We start from the raw sequence: 20714 nt of genomic DNA, 5'->3' as shown, positions 1-20714 counted from the left end.
GGACTATGTAAACAGATCCGACTCAAAACTGTACTGCACATACTGTATAGGCACACACAGGGGTGGTAAAGCACTCAAAGTTACTACACGTGTAGTCTATTTTGTTGTGCGTGGAATGTTGAACATAAAAAACAACTCTCTCTCCACCGGATGTGTACCAAACTCACTAAAAGTGGCAGTAATAAAGCATCTCTTGAAAAAGCCAAACCTTGACCCAGAAAATATCAAAAACTATCGGCCTATATTGAATCTTCCATTCCTCTCAAAAAAATTAGAAAAGCTGTTGCGCAGCAACTCACTGCCTTCCTGAAGACAAACAATGTATACAAAATGCTTCAGTCTGGTTTTAGACCCCATCATAACACTGAGACTGCACTTGTGAAAGTGGTAAATTACCTTTTAATGGCGTCAGACCGAGGCTCCGCATCTGTCCTCGTGCTCCTAGACCTTAGTGCTGCTTTTGATACCATCAATAACCACATTCTTTTGGAGAGATTGGAAACCCAAATTGGTCTACATGGACAAGTTCTGGCCTGGTTTAGATCTTATCTGTCGAAAAGATATCAGTTTGTCTCTGTGAATGGTTTGTCCTCTGACAAATCAACTGTACATTTCGGTGTTCCTCAAGGTTCCGTTTTAGGACCACTATTGTTTTCACTATATATTTTACCTCTTAGGGATGTCATTCAAAAACATAATGTTAACTTTCACTGCTATGCGGATGACACACAGCTGCACATTTCAATGAAACATGGTGAAGCCCCAAAATTGCCCTCGCTAGAAGCCTGTGTTTCAGACATAAGTGGATGGCTGCAAACGTTCTACTTTTAAACTCGGACAAAACAGAGATGCTTGTTCTAGGTCCCAAGAAACAAAGAGATCTTCTGTTGAATCTGACAATTAATCTTGATGGTTGTACAGTCGTCTCAAATAAAACTGTTAAGGACCTCTGCGTTACTCTGGACCATGATCTCTCTTTTGACGAACATATCAAGACTGTTTCAAGGACAGCTTTTTTCCATCTACGTAACATTGCAAAAATCAGAAACTTTCTGTCCAAAAATGAAAAATGAATCCATGCTTTGTTATTTCTAGGTTAGACTACTGCAATGCTCTACTTTCCGGCTACCCGGATAAAGCACTAAATAAACTTCAATTAATGCTAAATATGGCTGCTAGAATCCTGACTAGAACCAAAAAATTTGATCATATTACTCCAGTGCTAGCCTCCCTACACTGGCTTCCTGTTAAGGCAAGGGCTGATTAAGGTTTTGCTGCTAACCTACAAAGCATTACATGGCTCCTACCTATCTTTCTGATTTGGTCCTGCCGTACATACCTACACGTACGCTACGGTCACAAGACGCAGGCCTCCTAATTGTCCCTAGAATTTCTAAACAAACAGCTGGAGGCAGGGCTTTCTCCTATAGAGCTCCATTTTTATGGAATGGTCTGCCTATCCATGTGAGAGACGCAGACTCAGTCTCAACCTTTAAGTCTTTACTGAAGACTCATCTCTTCAGTAGGTCCTATGATTGAGTGTAGTCTGGCCCAGGAGTGTGAAGGTGAACGGAAAGGCTCTGGAGCAACGAACCGCCCTTGCTGTCTCTGCCTGGCCGGTTCCTCTCTCCACTGGGATTCTCTGCCTCTAACCCTATTACAGGGGCTGAGTCACTGGCTTACTAGTGCCCTTTCATGCCTTTCCTAGGAGGAGTGCGTCACTTGAGTGGGTTGAGTCACTGACGTGATCTTCCTGTCTGGGTTGGCGCCCCCCCTTGGGTTGTGCCGTGGCGGAGATCTTTGTGGGCTATACTCGGCCTCGTCTCAGGATGGTAAGTTGGTGGTTGAAGTTATCCCTCTAGTGGTGTGGGGGCTGTGCTTTGGCAAAGTGGATGGGGTTATATCCTTCCTGTTTGGCCCTGTCTGGGGGTATCATCGGATGGGGCCAGTGTCTCCTGACTTCAACTCTCTAGAGACAGCAGGAGTGGTAGAGATACTCCTAATGATCGGCTATGAAAAGCCAACTGACATTTACTCCTGAGGTGCTGACTTGCTGCACCCTCGACAACTACTGTGATTATTATTATTTGACCATGCAGGTCATTTATGAACATTTGAACATCTTGGCCATGTTCTGTTATAATCTGCACCTGGCACAGCCAGAAGAGGACTGGCCACCCCTCATAGCCTGGTTCCTCTCTAGGTTTCTTCCTAGGTTTTGGCCTTTCTAGAGTTTTTCCTAGTTTTCCTTCATTAACTAACGAGAGCCCTCATTATTTCTCTCTTTCTTGGTTTCTCTCACTCTCTGGAAGGAATGAATGTGTCAAGAGAAGATGAGGTAAAGTGAGGGAAATAAAGTGTAAAGAAAATAAAACCGCCAACAGAACAAATTTTCAAATTCATACTCACCAAAATCGTTGTTTTTTTCAGGAATAAAACATGTCAAAGTAAAACAGGTGCTATATATTATAATATTTTATTGCTTCATGAAATGTTTGAATTCAAATTCACAACCTTCATATTGTTAGGAGATAACAGAAATGTCTGCTTGAGGTCAACGCTTTATCTGTTGGACAGCTGGACATAACCATGATTGTCTGCACATAAATTACAAAAAAAATAATCTTTGGCATTCTGTTCATAGCACAACATATCTAAAATAATTAGAGAAACGTCTGTATAAAATATATTAACCTGTTAGTTCAGAAAAAGGCTCACAGTAAACGAAAACCAAATGGTGTAGTTTGCAGCTTAATCAATGTGGTGAATCTGACCAGCGGATTCACCACATCAGAAAATACACATGAAGAATAATACACAAAAACTATCGGTGAAAAGCAACAAAACAAACTCTTCACCCTCCCGAGGCTGAGAATGATCTCGCCGGCCTCATGTTTAGAAGTCGGAATAGAAAAACCAGACTATACATTGCATACTGTATCACAACTATTTATAAATCTGTAGAGACTAGTGGAGGCTGCTGAGGGGAGGACGGCTCATAATAATGTCTGGAACGGAGCAAACGGAATGGCATCAAACACATGGAAACCAGTCATTTATGTATTTTTTTCCCCATTCCACTCCAGTCATTACCATGACAGTCCCCAATTAAGGTGCCACCAACCTCCTGTGGTAGAGACAGCTACTGGGCTTAGGGAATAGGGCCAAGGAAAATATGAACATTAAGATTTTGGCATTTTTATTCAATTATAGAGATGGGAGAGTTGTTCTCCTAACTCTGAAGAATTCCATGGCACAGGAATGTGGCCAGATTGTGGGCACATTTTTGCGCGGGGAGGGAATGCCAGTCAAAAGTCCAAAGATAAATTCTACAGACAAGGTTATTTGGAAAAGCGTGAAGCTTTCAGTTCATATTTGGGAATAAGTTCCTGAACTCGTTGTACACAGAAAATATAAATACTTTGGCATACACTGACAGTACAGTGGGATGTTTCCCGTTACAAAACTGAAATACTGTCCCAAGTACCTCGAAAGTTTCACAGTCTCATATACCAAGACAGCTAGCCTGCAGCCACCTGGCTAAGAGAGAAAGAGATCGAGGAAGAGCACCGCTCCCCTCTAAATGTGAAAGCCCACACCCTTATTCCACACATACGCCTCTCATTTTCAACATTCTTGTCTTCCGTCCATTTTTCAGAGAAACTCTGACCATTGGCGTAGTCAGTTGCTCTGCACAGCTTCCCGAGAGTTCACTACCCTCGAGTGAATCTCTTGTCAAGGATCAAAAGTCGTCCTCAAATGAAGATTTCCACTGCCTCCAAGTCATCCAGGCCTCTTAATGTGTCCAAGGATGAGGCACGATGTTGTTGCACAGCAGCGTTGTCTTTAAAATAGAAGAGGGCAAACGTGTTAGAGGAGTGGAAACAGTGGAAAAATAAGCCACAGTTACAGTACATTATCTGAAACCAAAGAAACATGCTGACGTTTCCAAATTGGGATGATCCAGTCGGGTAAACACGTGTAGTCAATCCTCGGGTCTAAGTGCGACAACATAGCACATTCCGGCAGCCCACAAATGACCTCTAACCTACAGAGCCATCGCCGATTGGATTTTTCTATGGGAGTATGGTTGGTAAATCAATGACTGCCAGGGCACAGCATGTGATGCAGTTACAGAGAACGGTTTGGGTGTTTGGGCGACTGTGTGTGAGTGAGAGAGAGAGAGAGAGAGACTACTCACCAATGCTGAGGTTAGAACCAGTGGCTGGCTCCTTGGCCTTAGCGCCATCCTCTGATCCACAGCTCTGGCTGGGGTGAGCTGGGGAGGAGCACCGGAGGAGAGAGAGAGTCTGGTCATCTGACAAACTCTTACCTACAACAGTACATGAAAGGGATCAGCCACTGGCACGCAACAGGTGCTGTCATTCTAACCTCAATCCACTTCAATGCTCATTACTATTATAATTATATTTTACAATAACTCCTTACTTAATATTTGATTATGTTGCATGTATGTTGAGAACAACAGTGGCCCCTGAACAGAGCCCTGAGAGACCCCTTGAGTAATATCAATCAAATGTATTTATAAAAAGCCTTTTTTACATCAGCAGATGTCACAAAGTGCTGTACAGAAACCCAGCCTAAAACCCCAAATAGCAAGCAATGCAGATGTAGAAGCACAAGTAATAGATTAAAAAAAAGGTGTTATGAGGTTTTCTCATCTCTGACCCTCATCCTTACTTTTGTTTATGCTGGTGCACTTGGCCGTGCTGACAGGAGTGTACGTGGCGGCAGGCAAACAAGACCCATCCTTCTTGATCTGTTCCTGGTGCAAATGCTGGTGTAGGATATTGAGGACAGCATCCTTCTCCAGAATTTGGGTGTAGAGAGCACAGATCCTATTGACAGGAGAAATATTGAGTCAGATCTCCAATCGTCGCCATCTGATGCAACAAAGTACATTAAACTTATTATACAAAGTATCATAACAGCAATAATACTATACATTCTGAATAATATAGATTTAAAGAAAAAAAAGTAATATTTATACCGGTTTTCCATCTCCTGGTTTCTGTAGTCAGATACAGGCAGGACCTCATTGAAGCTGTTGTTGGAAGAGTGGCAGGGGGAATGGTTGATGATGGTTGTGTCTCTGGAACAGAGGAAATACATTATTTTAGGAAATGGATGCAGGTAAAAATGTAAAGTATAAAAACGCATTTAGCCTACATGTTTTGAAAATGTTTTCTCCTGTATGTGCATACAGAATACAACCTTTGAGGGATCAATCCCTTAACCTCTGACCCTCACCTCTGAGCAGCGGCGCTGGCGGCCACGTCCATGGCGAACTGCCTCATGGTACTCTCCTCCAAGTATTTCTGCTCCCAGCGCACCATGTCTGCCTCCAGGGCTAAGATACACTCCTCTCTCTCCCTCAGACGCTCGTGCAGGGGGCCCACCGTCACGCCCGGCGGGTGAGACTGCCTCTGCTGCGCCCTCAGGCTCTTCAGCTCTTGCTCCAGGCGTGTCCTCAACCTCATCTCCAGGCCCTCACGCTTCTCGCAGGTGGTCTGCAGCTGAGCCAGGGCGCTCTGCAGCCGCTCCACCTTCTCCACGTAGGCCCGCTTGAGGCGCAGCTCCTCCTCCAGCTGCCGTCCCCTGCACCGCTGGGCCTCCAGGGCCTCCTCCAGCTGCTCAGCCCTCAGGCACTGCTCCTCGGCGGAGTTGCGGAGCCGCTGGAGTTCTCGCTCTACACGCTCACGCTCAAACTGCTGCTCCTCGTCTGATAGGAGGAAAGAATGAGAAGAGGGGAGAAGAAGCAAAGAGGAGAGAAGAGAAGGAGAAGAAAGAGGAGAAGAGAAGGTTATATATGGTATAGCCAAAAAGCTACAAACTGTACAACATTCACACATAGGATACATTTGGAAGATACGTCAATGAAAAGCTAGTGTTGTGTACTGGGCTGAACACGAGACCTGAAAACCAGTCTTAGTCTAAGGCCACATGGAGCTATTTCGAAGTTGAAAATGAGAGCTTGGACTGTCTTAAGCCATCACACCACCATCGCTTTAACCCTGCTAATACGTCCCAGCATTCACCCATCATGGCAGATGGTCCTCATTTGCCCAAGCACTCGTGGAATGTCAAGGGGAAAGGAAGAGGAAGTGATGCGGGCAGCCCCTATCCCTTTGACCCACTTAACAAGAAACATTCCTCCAACCAAGGCCGTACACCTCCAACCCCATCTAGCCTTGGGGAAAGCCCACTGCTTAAAATGACAACGTAAATCAACAACCCTAGGAACCTGATGTTAGGTCAACTGTATTTTGTCATTAATAATTCCTTTTACGATAATACATTATAATAATTTGGTGGGTGCTTCTATTTGTCCTGTTTTTTGCATATCTAAACTCCCGAGACACCCTCGGAGAGGGGAGTGAAGGTTAGGGTCAGCCATTATCAGCAGCGATGATAGAGCAATTAGGGTTAAGTGCCTTGTTCAAAGGTACATGGACCAATTCACTCATCTGCTCTGGGATTCAAACTAGCGACCTTTCAGTTACTGGCCCAATGCTCTAACCGCTAGGCTACATGTGTTTACTGTTGAGGCGTTCTCACCAGATAAGCGGAGGTTATACAACTAAAATTCCTTCATAGAGGATGTAGCTTGGTTACAAGGTGCCGTGCTATGCTCCAATCCTGTGACAGAGATGGAATGGATGACACACTTACTTTGCTCGAGCAGTTTGGTCATGATGTGCTGGTTGTGGTCGGCAGCTTCCACTTCTTTGGCGGCGTGTGTTCTCGCATTCTCCAGGCTTTCTGTAACGCAAATATTTAAAGTTTAGGAAAACTGGAAGCATTTCTAAACTGCTATACACTTACACTAAAACAGATTTGCGAAAATATTTCCATGCCACCAGTCCCACTCTAATATAAACCATTATAATCCCCCAAAATGGTTTTGGACCAGTTTTGGGGCATGAACGAAATACAAACAAGCCTGGCCAGTCAATGTCTAACAAACCAGAGAGCTTGTGTTATTTGTAGTCCTTACCTCGGAGGTCTCTGTTGAATTCCTGCAGCCTCCTGATCTCGTCCACCAGTTTTCTCCTCAAGGTCTGCTCCAGGCTCTCCCTCTTACAGCTGCCCTGCAGCAGAGTCTCATGGGCCTTAGATACCCTCTGGACCTCCTGCTCCAACTGAATGGACAGATAGAAGGAAGAGGGGAAAGGAGGACATTTTTGGTCAGCCATCTTGTTTGTTGGTTTAATATCTTTATATGCGTTGGAGACGCAGGGGGTGGGGGTGTTGGTTCAGGCGTAGAAATAAGTTTAAGTCAGAAGTTAACATACACCTTGGCCAAATACATTTAAACTCAAGTTTCACAATTCCTGACATTTAATCCTAGTAAAAGTTCCCTGTCTTGTGTCAGTTAGGATCACCACATTATTTTAAGAATGTGAAATGTTTGAATAATAGTAGAGAGAAGGATTTATTTCAACTTTAATTTTTTCAACACATTCCCAGTGGGTCAGAAGTTTACATACACTCAATTAGTATTTGGTAGCATTGCCTTTAAATTGTTTAACCTGGGTCAAACATTTCAGGTAGCCTCCCACAAGCTCCCACAATAAGTTGGGTGAATTTTGGCCTATTCCTCCTGACAGAGCTGGTGTAACTGAGTCAGGTTTGTAGGCCTCCTTGCTCACACACACTTTTTCAGTTCTGCCCACAAATTATATATAGGATTGAGGTCAGGGCTTTGTGATGGCCACTCGATATAGGACTCGTTTTACTGTGGATATAGATACTTTTGTACCCGTTTCCTCCAGCATCTTCACAAGGTAATTTGCTGTGGTTCTGGGATTGATTTGCACTTTTCACATCAACGTACGTTCATCTCTAGGAGACAGAACGCGTCTCCTTCCTGAGCGGTATGACAGCTGCATGATCCCATGGTGTTTATACTTGCGTACTATTGTTTGTACAGATGAACATGGTACCTTCAGGCGTTTGTAAATTGCTCCCAAGGATGAACCAGACTTATGGAGGTCTACAATTGTTTTTCTTGGGTCTTGGCTGACTTCTTTTGATTTTCATGTCAAGCAAAGAGGCACTGAGTTTGAAGGTAGGCCTTGAAATACATCCACAGGTACACCTCCAGTTATTGAAAAACGAGTTTTAATGACTCCAACCTAAGTGTATGTAAACTTCCAACTTCAACTGTATATACATATGGGCATATATACATAAATATCCCTGGGAGCACGTTCTGTACATATGGGCACATAGCCTACATACTGTGTGTATACACAGTACAAGCACTATACGAGTATAATCCAGAGGAATTTGAGCAAACACCACTCCCTGTGTGTGTGTGGCTGATTAATATCTGCATTCCTGGGAGCTAACAATCACGCTGGCCTTCCAGGTGTGGCTAGTTCACTCACACAGAGAGAGAGATGGAGGTCTGGGCAGGTTGCCAGTGTGGGAAAGGTGTGCATGCCTGTGCCTGTGGAAACAGAAACAGGCAAAGAAGTGGAAAAGTAGAGACGCCCACCATTACAGCAGCCACTCGGGCATGTCTACTCAGGCCTGTGGCCCGACAGCCCGGGGAAACTTTCCAACCCTGCTAATTATCATTCTTTAAGGCTGAGGAGGGGCGGGGTGACGTAACTCCAAAAGGAGACCAGCAGCAGTTTATGCATTCACCATAGAGATAGAAAGATGGATATAACCCGTTTTAGCATGGACATTGCCATCGAGGCCTTCCACCATTTTAAAGATGAGTCCTCAATCTAGCTCTATCTACCAAGACAAATGGGTGAAGTCTTATCAGCCAGTGTTGTTGCCACCATCTTGATTCATAATAGTAGACAATAACATATTGACATGGGGTTGTCAAGAGGAGTAAACAGTTTGGTCAGGAACATTTTATGAGCTGGTCAATAAAAAGGGTCGAAAAGAGACGTGAAAAGTGACAAAAACAAATGGGGGTGAAAGAGGATGAAAGTAAAAGAGGATTAAAAAAAGGATGATTGATGAAAAGTGAAAATGCAGTGGGATCAAAGTACAATAGAGTCCTTTCAGTTGACACACACAGACCTGCCACCTGCCATGGCAAGCAGAATGTCTCTGTCTCGGCACTCTGAGCATGTCAGCTGTGCCAGGGGTCACAAACCCATCGACTGCTGTCTGACATTCCCTGGATAGGACCGAAAATCTATGGCCTCTGGAACTAAAGGGCACACAAGCACATACGCACGACCCCCATCTGCAGAACAATGCAGGGAGTGTGGATACAGTAACAGCCTCTGGGCTCTATGGGGTCTCTATGTACAGCCAATGGTAGCAGCTGTTGTAATGATCTCCTGGGGTCGCTGCACAGTGCTACTTGGCTTGTGTTTCCTCCATTCCCTTCATTAAGTGGCACATGTTGTGGACTTCAGTACTTTGTTATTCAGTATGGGCATGCCAACTTGAGAAGTTAAGTGTTTTGTGTAACTCAAAGTTCATCATGCATTGATGACTGAGGAAAACATGAAAAAAAAGTCTGATATGCACCTGTCCTGTATCTCGTGAATAGGTCCTCCAAAATTAACATCAGTCCTTCACGCATACAACGGCACAAACCATTCCAATGTCATGTCGCCATCTTCGAGATGGACAAAAAAGGAGAACGGTTCTCACCTTGTGGATGCGGCAGGCCTTCTCTCGGTGGCCCTCCAGCTCCTGTCTCAGCCTCTCGTTCTCCAGCACCAGCAGGTCCATCTGCCTTGGCTCAAATCTGCCTGGGCCCGCATACCTGTGAGGAGGGACGTGTGTTGTTGAGTTCACTAGATATCCAAAGATTTACAACTACAACAGTCTTTCGATGAGTGTGACTAACATAGCCCCTTAGCTCATAGAACCGTGGTTACGTGAGCAACCTACATTTGTTAGGCATCCTAGGTATTACAAGCACCCTATATTAGAATGAACACATCAACTCCACCCTAGGTAGGTTGGCTTCCAAAGTGTTTTCAGAAAGGCAATTGGAATTCCAACCTGCGCATGTAATGACTCACAACGCATGCAAGGAGGTTTGGAATGCAAGGCACCGATGACATATAGCCAATGACACACGGCTTGAAGTCCATTATGCGTACGGCTTTGCCCACAGAAATTAACACACTATGAAATGTGTGATGGCTGTTGATTCAGGGCAATGACAATCAAATGGTGGGTACACCTTTGCATGATCTTTCTATATGTCCAACACACACACACACAACTGCTGAAATGCCTTAGTACCTGTGCTGCTGGATCTGGAGTGACGGGGGCATGTCCCTGTACACACACTGGGGCTCTTGAGCGTGGATGGGCATATAACCTTGGGACATAATGGTAACCGATGAGTATTCTGGGTGTGGGATGTGTTGGTCCTGGAGGCCTTGTGGGGGGGCGTAGTAACCCAGCTCTGGGTAGCTCTGTGAGGAGCTCTTCGCCGCCTCCGACTTCGCCATGGCACAATTTCTCTCCAGAGACAGCTGCAGGAGACGCTCGCTGAGCGACCTCACGTGCCCTCGCTTTAACTCAATCAGCTCCTCCGCTGCACGGTAGTCCGCATCACGCAGGAGGGTCCCCTCGCGGAGCTGCTTGTGGGGGGCCGGGGCGGGTGCCCAATGCTGAGCCAGGTATTGGGAGTGGGCCTTGGCCTGCTCGTAGGTGGGCAGCTCCTCTCCGTGGAGCTGGTAGAGCTGGTAGCTGCTCTCCGAGTGCTGGTAGTCTCCATGGTGCTCCTGGCCCTGGGGCTCCTGACGGGTGGACAACTGGAGGAATGAGGAGTCCTCCTGGGTGAGGCTCTCCAGGGAGGAGCGGGGGCTTCTACTGGGGCCCTCTTCTGCTCCGCTCCCTGGTCCTCCGCCAGGGGACCCTCCACTGCCTCCGCGCAGTGCCTGCTGCTGGATGGCCAGGAGGGTGCGGGCATCTGTGGGGTTGCCATAGCGTAGTTGTTCCTGGATGAGGCGGTGCAGGACCGTGCCAGACGGCTCTTCTGTAGACGCCATGTTGGTTCCGTTGTTCGAAGCTGGTGATCAGGGGTAGACGAGGTGTTTATGGATGACCATGAAACTGGAATATGAAAAACAATGAAAATCAATAAGAATACTGGTAATAAGAACTGGCAAGTAGGCCTACACCTAAAACTGGATACTTGATCATATACAACATTAACAGGAGGCCAGTCAATAATTTGCATGATAACGCAAATGTTGTGTGGTCATCCAAAACATTACTGTAGAATAATGTAGACTGCAAAAAACAACTAATATTCTTTTTTTTAAGCCCATACATTCCTCAAGGCCTACAGGAAGTCAAGTAAAAATCAACAATATATTCACTACTTTTGAGTGATGTCATTCCATGCATTGCCTTGTAGTAATAATTGTTTTTAAAATTGAAATAGTGAAGCGCATACAGTATTAATTGACACATTTGTTAAATCCACAACATTATGGATAAAATGTTTGTTGTTCATGAAAAGTTTCATAGAAGTAACTTTGCGACGAAGGGAAAACTTGCATTTGAAATTCCATTCTAACAGAGGAGCCAAGCAAATAGCTCTAGAAACATAGAAACAGTTTTAGGAATAGGAACCAACAAGTGCTCATGGTGTAGCGTACACAGAAATGATTAACTATAATATAACTTCTGTGAACTTGTGTTTACGCACAATGGCTAATTCAAGGCTTGAATGTTACAAAATAGCCGAAAGCGCACATTTCCCATACACACACACGTAACAATTCTTACCAGTTCACACTCGTATTCCAGCGAAACGTTTTTAATAACTTAAAAATAAAAAATAAATTAAGCCAAAGTAATCCACAATGTTTCGTTTAAATCGTTCTCGTCCTTCCAGAAGGAGTTTTGTGGTCTACTCTTTTCGGAACTTGCTCCACACTGACATGGTTGTCGAGCACAGAGAGATAATAAGTAACTGAGCAGAGACTGAAGTCGGAATGCCTGGAATGTAGAGCGCGCGAGGTCCCTCGGGGATCAAAAGCGTAAACCACACGGTTCCAATGGGGGAGGTGGAGGACGAACTGAATAACTGCAGTTCTACTCACAACCATGAGGATGGCGTGTTATGGAGTTGGAACATCAATGCTTATGCATTTGTTCCTGATCATAAACAAAACTCAGCGATTCATTATAGTGAAATAAGCAGGCAGGAGTTACATAGGCCTAAACATGTCATAAAGATGAAAACATGCTGACAATGTCTAAGACTTAAGTAAATATTCCTAGTTTCCAAACATCTCTCATTGTCTGTCTGATATTATACCGTTGCAGATATTTAGTGTGTAGTAATATACATCTATAGATTTGTTTTGACACATTTCATTCAAGGGCAACTGTGCATGTAACCAACTGAGCATGTAACCAACTGTGCATATAACCAACTGTGCATATAACCATTCAGTCAATATGGCGCTATAGGTTTCAGCTAATGAAAAAGTCTATAGATTCAGGACTCTACACAACTAATCTATATTTATCTAGTGACGAGTGTAGCCATTGACTTGTGTGTGAGATGAGCATCTCAGCAGGACAGGAAGGGAAGGGAAAGTGGATAGCCAGTTGCACAACTGAATGCATTCAACTGAAATATGTCCTCAGCATTAAACCCCCCCTCTGAATCAGAGGGGGGGTTGCCTGCGACCACGTCATCGGCACCTGGGGAGCAGTTAGGAGACAGAGTGGGGTGAGGAGAGGTGTATATACTGTAGGCAGCTGTCCATTGCAATCTGTGGCTTCAGTCTTCCCCGTGACCAGGACATTAAAAGGATTTGTGCCTAATGCAATACATGATGCAGTGTGGTAGAGAATTCCAAACAGGAGCACCTGCTGGACTATGGGGTCAAATCTCAAAAACACTATATATACACAAAGGTATGTGGACACCCCTTCAAATGAGTGGATTTGGCTATTTCAGACACACCTGTTGCTGACAGGTGTATAAAATTGAACACACAGCCATGCAATCTTCATAGACAAACATTAGCAGTAGAATAGACTTACTGAAGAACTTAGTGACCTTCAACGTGGCACCTTCAGAGGATGCCACCTTTCCAAAAAGTTAGTTAGTCAAATTTCTGCCCTGCTTGAGCTGCCCCGGTCAACTGTAAGTGCTTTAATTGTGAAGTGGAAAAGTCTAGGAGCAACAACGGTTCAACAGCGAAGTGGTAGGCCACACAAGCTGACCTAACGGGACCGCCGAGTGCTCAAGCACATAGCGCATAAAAATAATCTGTCCTTGGTTGCAACACTCACTACCAAGTAGTAGGAACTTCATGAATTGTTTTTCCTAGGCTGAGCAGCCGCACACAAGCCTAAGATCCCCATGCGCAATGCCATGCGTCATCTGGAGTGGTGTAAAAGCTTGCCGCCATTGGACTCTGGAAATGCGTTCTCTGGAGTGAAGAATCACGCTTCGCCAACTGGTAGTCCGACGGACTAATCTAGGTTTTGCGGATGCCAGGAGAAAGCTACCTTCCCCAATCAGCTCAGGGATTTGAACATGCAACCTTTCAGTTACTAGTCCAATGCTCTAACCACTAGGCTACGCTTCCGCCCCAATGGACTCTATGTCTATGTAAATGGATCCGATTTGTTACTTATGGCCCAAAAGGCTATGAAGATGGAATCTGCCTTTCAGACTGGCCCCCAAATTAGCGTAGATGTTGTGTATATAGCCCGAAACTAACTGTGACAAATGCATACTGACCCTTCTCCTTTACTGACCTTTCAGCAACCAGAAACACTGGCCAGAAACTTCAAAGGACTACTGAAAAATCAAAACTCGTAGTTAGCCAATTGTTTTGCCAACTTCTCTGCCGGTATGTGGAAACTGGCTTCAGGCACTTGTTCTGAGAAAGTTTAGTCTTTTCTTTTTACCTCTCGTGGTTAAGGTGAGGCTGGGAGAGGGAGGAAGCTGAACCAACAACTCAAGTCTCCAGTCTATATTTTGAAGGAAATGTTGATTGTCGGATGAAGCTTCTGATGTTAGAATCAGGGTCTTTGGAAGCAAGGGTATTCTTGGCAACACATCAAAACCTCCCAGGCAAACCTAATAAACATTGGCATTTTCAAAATTTGGGAAGGTGAAAACAACAGCCCTACATAATACATTCCACAACGTAGTGCCTTGCTGAACGCAACCCACAGCTCATTACTCTCTGTTTAAATGACATCCAACATCCTGATAATGCATTTCCTCTGGTGTGTGTCCCCTGGGATTCACTGTCCCGGCTTTATTAAAGCACACATTCCACGTTTTGAGTGGTGGTGGGTATTCTTAAACATACTTTTTTAAATTAACATAGCCAAATTGTCTGGGTGGCCATTTGTAATATGTTTATTAAATAGGCAAGTCAGTTAAGAACAAATTCTTATTTACAATGACGGCCTAGGAACAGTGGGTTAACTGACTTGTTCAGGGGCAGAACAACAAACGTTTACCTATTCAGCTCAGGGATTTAATCTAGCGACCTTTCGGTTACTGGACCAACGCTCTAACAACTAGGCTACCTGCCGCCTGACGTATGTAATAGGGCCGGGCGCAAGGTCAACAAGGTGTTAAAGGCATGTTTGAGTTTCCCCTTGAATGTGGACACCCTCATTAAAAGCATTGTTTGTTTTTAACACCTCCCCACTACTTCCTCTCGCCCCGACCCTCACCTCTCTTTGTCTCCTCCGCCTGTTAACAACAAGCCTCTGGCTATTTGCCCCCATTGTGGCAGACTTCCTGTGAACTTCCAAAGGAATGTCAAGTGGTGTGTCCCTTTGAAATAATGGACATTGAAAGGAGCCATTCCTGGTTCTAGTGGAATCCAAAATCGCTGGTCTTAAAATTTCCTGCTGTCTGTGCACTCGGGCGGACTTCAGTTAACCAAAGTTAAAGCCCCATGGGTTGTGGGTACAAATGTAATTGTGGAAGGAAGGAGCTTTCCTGGAGCTGTGTGATAGACAAAGCAGGCTAGCATTACTACACTGAATGACTTGTTCTAAGAGAGGGTAGGAGGAGAGGCCATCTCACTAAGGACTGGGTTTCTGTCCTGAGGCTCGGAGGGAACAATGGGATAGCATGGGATTGAAACTGGACATGATAGAACCGTGTAGAGGAGAGTAGAATTCTAAAGGGGTGGAATAAAATGGGATAGGATAGTGGGGTATTGAATAGTGTGGCACAGAATGGAATACCGCTGAATACGATAAGATGGGATGGAGAGGAATGCAATTGGATAGGGTTGTATTTGGATGGGATTAATTCCTTCTATAGATAGGGATCACATAGAATGTGTTGGGGTGGTATTTTGTTCTGTTACTTCAATGACATTGCATATTCCCAGGTATTCATATTTCAAGATAGAACGACTGACTTTTTATGTACTTTTGAATCATTCTGGGAACAGGTCTCAGATCAAGACAAGTGCGGTCTAGCGTTGTTTATTTGGTTAAAATTCCTCTATTAAATTCTGACAGAACCCTTATGAGGAAACACAGAATTATTGCTGCAATTACTACAGCACGTTATTGAGCAATCTCCCGCTTGCTCCATCCACTCCAGTTGAAGGGAATTTCCAGTAAAGTTTATAACTGACACATACAGTATCAGACAATGACTCATGGGGGTAGAATCCTTCAAGTCTGTGACTAGACCACACTGCTGTTACAGGTGTGTGTAAAAACAACACAAGTATTGGCTGGTCAACGTGTTGGAAACAACTTGAAGGCTCAATTATACACATTTCGAACCCGTTGAAAGAATTCAAGAACCTGATGAAAGAATGTAACTAGTGTGTGTGTGTGTGTTTGTGTACTGTTGTGTGTTTGATGTAGTGTATCTGAACAGCACTCCCACTCTCTCCTGGCTTTCTGGGTCAAACTGGACTTGTGACATTTTTTTCCTGTGCCTTGATATCTGAGACACACTGTCACGCCCTGGCCTTAGTATTTCTGTGTTTTCTTCCACCTGGAGCAGCCAGAGCCGCCAGTCAGCATGGAGCAGCCAAAGCCGCCAGTCTGCCAGGATCCGCCAAAGCCGCCAGTCTGCCAGGATCCGCCAGATCTGCCAGTCTGCCAGGATCCGCCAGTCTGCCAGGATCCGCCAGAGCAGCCATTCAGCCAGGATCCGCCAGAGCCGCCATTCAGCCAGGATCTGCCAGAGCCGTCAACCTGCCTGAGCTATCTCTTAGTCTTGGGCTACCTTTCAGTCCCGAGCTGCCCCTCAGTCCCGAGCTGCCCCTCAGTCCCGAGCTGCCCCTCAGTCCCGAGCTGCCCCTCAGTCCCGAGCTGCCCCTCAGTCCAGTGGGGCCCTTTGTTAAGGTTAGTAGGCCAAGGTCGGCGGCGAGGGTCGCCACTCAAGGGACGCTAAGTAAGCGGACTAAGACTGTGTTGGAGTGGGGTCCACAGGGGCCCGCGCCAGAGCCGCCACCGTGGACAGACACCCACCCAGACCCTCCCCTATGGGTTTAGGGGGGGGGGGGGGGGGGGTACTGTCACGCCCTGGCCTTAATAAAGAAAACACAGAAATACTATGTTGGTTAGGCCAGGGTGTGACATGGGTGATTTATGTCTTGTTTTGTCTAGGGGTTTTGTAGTCTATGGGGTTATGTTTAGTTGAGTGTTCTAGGTAAGTCTATGGTTGCCTGGAGTGGTTCTCAATCAGAGGCAGGTGTTTATCGTTGTCTCTGATTGGGAACCATATTTAGGCAGCCATATTCTTTAGGTATTTTGTGGGTGATTGCTCCTGTCTCTGTGTTTTGCACCAGTTAGGACTGTTTCGGTTTTTCCACGTTTTTTGTATTTGTATAGTGTTTACGTTTTCGTCTTTATTAAAGATGCTTAACAATAAACACGCTGCATATTGGTCCGATCCCTGTTTCACCTCTTCAGAGGAGGAAGAAAACCGTTACACACACTACTCATGAAAACAGTATGCAGGATGAGGATCGGTGCCGATGGGAATGAATACAGCAACGGAAAATAAAAAAAGTCTTTGGCCATTTTCCCCTTTTCCATGGATGCTTTTGAGACACTCTTCTCGCTATGTGTTTAGGCTCTTACCCCACCGTTCCTCTCCTCCTTGTTGAAAATATAGAGAATGTCATGACATTACCATGGTGAAGTTGCTTTTCTCCATCTGAAAACAAATAGTTGGCATTTGCTCTGACATATTACTCACACGCCGCTGAGGGCATATAGTTGAGTGTCACCGTAATCAGTGGTGTAAAGTACTTATGTAAAAATACTTTAAAGTACTAAAGCCTCTTAGGGCTAGGGGGCAATGTTCGGAAGTTTGGATGAATGAAGTGCCCAAAGTAAACTGCCTGTTACTCAGGTCCAGAAGCTAGGATATGCATATAATTGGAAGCATTGGATGGAAAACACTCTGAATTTTTTCAATCAAAGTTCAATTCATGTCTGTGAGTATAACAGAACTGATATGGCAGGCGAAAGCCCGAGGAAATTCCATCAGGAAAATGTTTTTCTGAGGTCACAGTCCATTTCATTGCTTGTCTATGGGATATACAAATAAATAGCTCCCAGATTGCAGCTCCTATGGCTTCCACTAGATGTCAACAGTCTTTAGAAAGGGTTTCAGGCTTGTTTTTTGAAAAATGATTGAGTAGTTGTAGTTTTTCCAAGGTGTCTCTCACTAGGAATGTAGTCTTGTTGAGCGCATGAATGAGGTGCACGCTCTTCGTTATTTATCTTCCCTATTGAACATATTATTCTCTGTCTTCAATTTTATAATTTATTTTGATATTTGAGTACCTGCGGATTAATTAGAAACATCGTTTGACTTGTTTGGACAAACTTTACTGGGAACTTTTTGGATTCGTTTGTATGCATGTTGAGCGAGTGGATTACTGAATCAAGCGCACCACCTAAACTGACATTTTGGGGATATAAAGGACTTTATTGAACAAAACGACCATTTGTTGTGTAGCTGGGACCATGGAGACTGCAAACAGAGGAAGATCTTCAAAGGTAAGTGATTTATTTTATTTCTATTTGTTACAATTGTGACGCCTTTGCTGGTTTGGAAAAGTATTTTGGTGTGGGGCACTGTCTTCAGATAATCACATGATATGCTTTCGTTGTAAAGCCTTTTTGAAATCTGACAATGCGGTTGGATTAATAAGAAGTGAAGCTTTTAAATGATGCAGGACACTTGTATGTTCATGAATGTTTAATATTACAATTTTGTAATTTGAATTTGGCACGCTCCAGCTTCACTGGATGTTGTCGATTTTGATCCTGCAAGCGGGATCCGTGAGCTTAAGTCGTTTTTGGGGGTATCTGTACTTTACTATTTATGTTTTTGACAACTTTTACTTCACTACATCCCTAAAGAAAATGATGTACTTTTTACTCCATACATTTTCCCCGACACCCAAAAGTACTTGTTACATTTTGACAAGAAAATGGTCCAATTTACACACTTATCAAGAGAACATCTCTGGTCATCCCTATTGCCTCTGATCTGGCGGACTCACTAAACACAAATGCTTTGTTTATAAATTATGTCTGAGTGTTGGCTATGCATCAATAAAAAACATTTTTTTTAAATTGTGCCGTCTGGTTTGCTTAATATAAGGAATTTGAAACTGTTTATACTTTTACTTTTGAAACTTATGTACATTTTAGCAATTCCATTTACTTTTGATACTTAAGTATATTTAAAACCAAATACTTTGAGATTTTTACTCAAGTAGTATTTCACTGGGTGACTTTTACTTTATTCATATCTTTATGACAATTGGGTACTTTTCCGCCGCAATGATTCTCTCTCTCTCTCTCTCTCTCTCTCTCTCGTTTCCTAATCTCACAAACACATTAACGGTGGTCTGCCTTCACTGTGTTTAAGCTGCTCGGAACACAAAATAACTTCACAAGTTCCTAAATTCTTCAGATAATGTTTTTTAAAGTGTTAAAACAGGTGGAAACGAATCATTAAAACAGACATGACAACAACTCGTTAGAAATAACTCTTTGCATTCTCATAAACTTCCAAGCAGGGTCTGCTTAGAGTGCATGGCATGCTGCAGCATGTATTTCTCCCCATAACAGTATTTGTTCCCTGCACCTGTGGATTTTTGTTGGAAGTGCTTACACTACTTTGAAAAAAGAAAACCTATAGTTGCCACAGGCAATCAGGCCTATGCTTTCAAGGCTTAGATCCTCAACAAGGAAATGTGTTGTGCAGCATACAGGCAAAACTACCAATGACATTGAAGAATCACCCTTTGTAAGGCTGACCTAAAGATTAAAGCAACTAAACGAAATTACAACACCTACTACACAAAAACTACAAAGTGCTTGATTGTCCATGATTTTTGTGCATAGAACTTGCAAAGTACAAGCCCATGAGGTTTTTCCTTTACAGTCACTCATCCAAAAGGTCTAAGTAAGTGAGAGACGAATGACACGGCAGTTCTATGTCCAACCATGACATCCGTTTCTAAAAAAGTCCTTTGGCCAATCAGGGCGGGAGATCATGGGAATGCCAATCATTCAGCCATGCTCGGCATGTGTGCCCCCCAGGACATAGCTATCTGCTGCCGTTGCTGACTCTGCCATTGCTGACCTGGCACATTGCAGAAGATCAGTCATGTTGGCCACAGGCAGCGTGGTGGAAAGAGCGAGCCCTTTATGACTGGAGAGGAGATTCAAACCTCTGAGGGACTTTCCATATGGCCTGGAGGGAAGTTTATATGTGTTGGTTATTATTATGCTTAGATAGGCTGTTACTAAGCATGGTTAGCCAAAGGGGATAGATTGGCCATATCTGTCATTAGTAGAGTACATTGTTAAATTTGTTTTCTGAGCACATGACTTGATAAAAAAAAAAAAACATTAAACTCTGTCTTGTACTAGAGTTTATGTCCGCACCCCATGGAAATGTAATTTGCAAAATAATTTTAAAAAATCCCCATAAAAATATGTCTATTTAAGCTAGAGATATCTCATGGAGATAGATAGAGGACTTATCTTTATATCTGTGCCATCATAGGGTCTGTGACAGCATGGGCAGCGCCATTGATGCTAAAACCCATAGGAATCCCCTCCCTGTTGACTACTTTGACTACTTTAAAATGTTAGAGGCATGGTGGAAGCCCTCAATGGCGCTGCCCATGCTAAAACTGAGTTTTTGCCATTAGAGGCTTCTATTATTCTCTATGAGATATATATATATATGTTTGTTTTTTCCTGAGCTTTCTTATATCTCTCAGATATAGGACAGACACTTCAAAACATACTTCCTTTTGATTTATTGTCGGAATATCCATTTTTTTCATGTATGGGCTAATAGCAGTAAGGCCAAATTCAATGTTTAATAAAAAAATAAAAAAAATTGATACCTACAAGGGTCCTAAAATTCTAAATGAAATAGCTAAATGATCCTTGGTATGACCATTTACATTTTTTTTTTAGCTTAGTAGAAACCCAGCCCCGAGCCATTGGACCTGGGCAAATGGGAGCATGAAGTTGTTCCTGACGGGGCCACATGGCCGATATGAATTTGATTGGATACTGGATATCAAATTATGTGAATGTAGTTTTGCCCCTAAGAAACATTGATGGTTCTGCTGTATTTATTTATGAAGTTTATTTGAACAGGGACAATGATGAGAAGTGATGTTTTGCAAATCTTAACACTACAGCATACAATGAAATTCTAGACGATTCTGTGCTTC

The 20714-nt window shown here is 43.9% G+C and overlaps 1 protein-coding gene across 2 annotated transcripts; it reads right to left on the bottom strand.

Moving 5' to 3' along the window:
* Positions 1-2457: 2457 nt before the first annotated feature.
* LOC110508969 (angiomotin-like 2a) lies at positions 2458-12040 on the bottom strand. Of its 2 annotated transcripts, none has more exons than XM_021589900.3 (10): positions 11758-12040; positions 10258-11076; positions 9655-9769; positions 7019-7163; positions 6694-6783; positions 5272-5743; positions 5012-5113; positions 4702-4859; positions 4202-4333; positions 2458-3844 (listed from the first exon to the last, which is right to left on the bottom strand). In XM_021589900.3, the coding sequence occupies exons 2-10, from the start codon at positions 11010-11012 to the stop codon at positions 3756-3758; spliced, it is 2058 nt and encodes a 685-aa protein (XP_021445575.3). In that variant the 5' UTR covers positions 11013-11076; positions 11758-12040; the 3' UTR covers positions 2458-3755. The 2 variants fall into 2 exon arrangements, with proteins under 2 accessions (XP_021445575.3, XP_036822517.2); XM_036966622.2 differs by having other exon boundaries at positions 10258-11032; positions 11758-11972.
* Between the last annotated feature and the right edge of the window lie 8674 nt (positions 12041-20714).

This window comes from Oncorhynchus mykiss, chromosome 28, assembly GCF_057628025.1.
Source record: "Oncorhynchus mykiss isolate SJ-2025 chromosome 28, ASM5762802v1, whole genome shotgun sequence".
In the NCBI taxonomy this organism is placed as follows: Eukaryota; Metazoa; Chordata; class Actinopteri; order Salmoniformes; family Salmonidae; genus Oncorhynchus; species Oncorhynchus mykiss.
The sequence above is the reverse complement of the archived record's forward strand: the minus strand, read 5'-3'. Positions and strand labels throughout refer to the sequence as shown.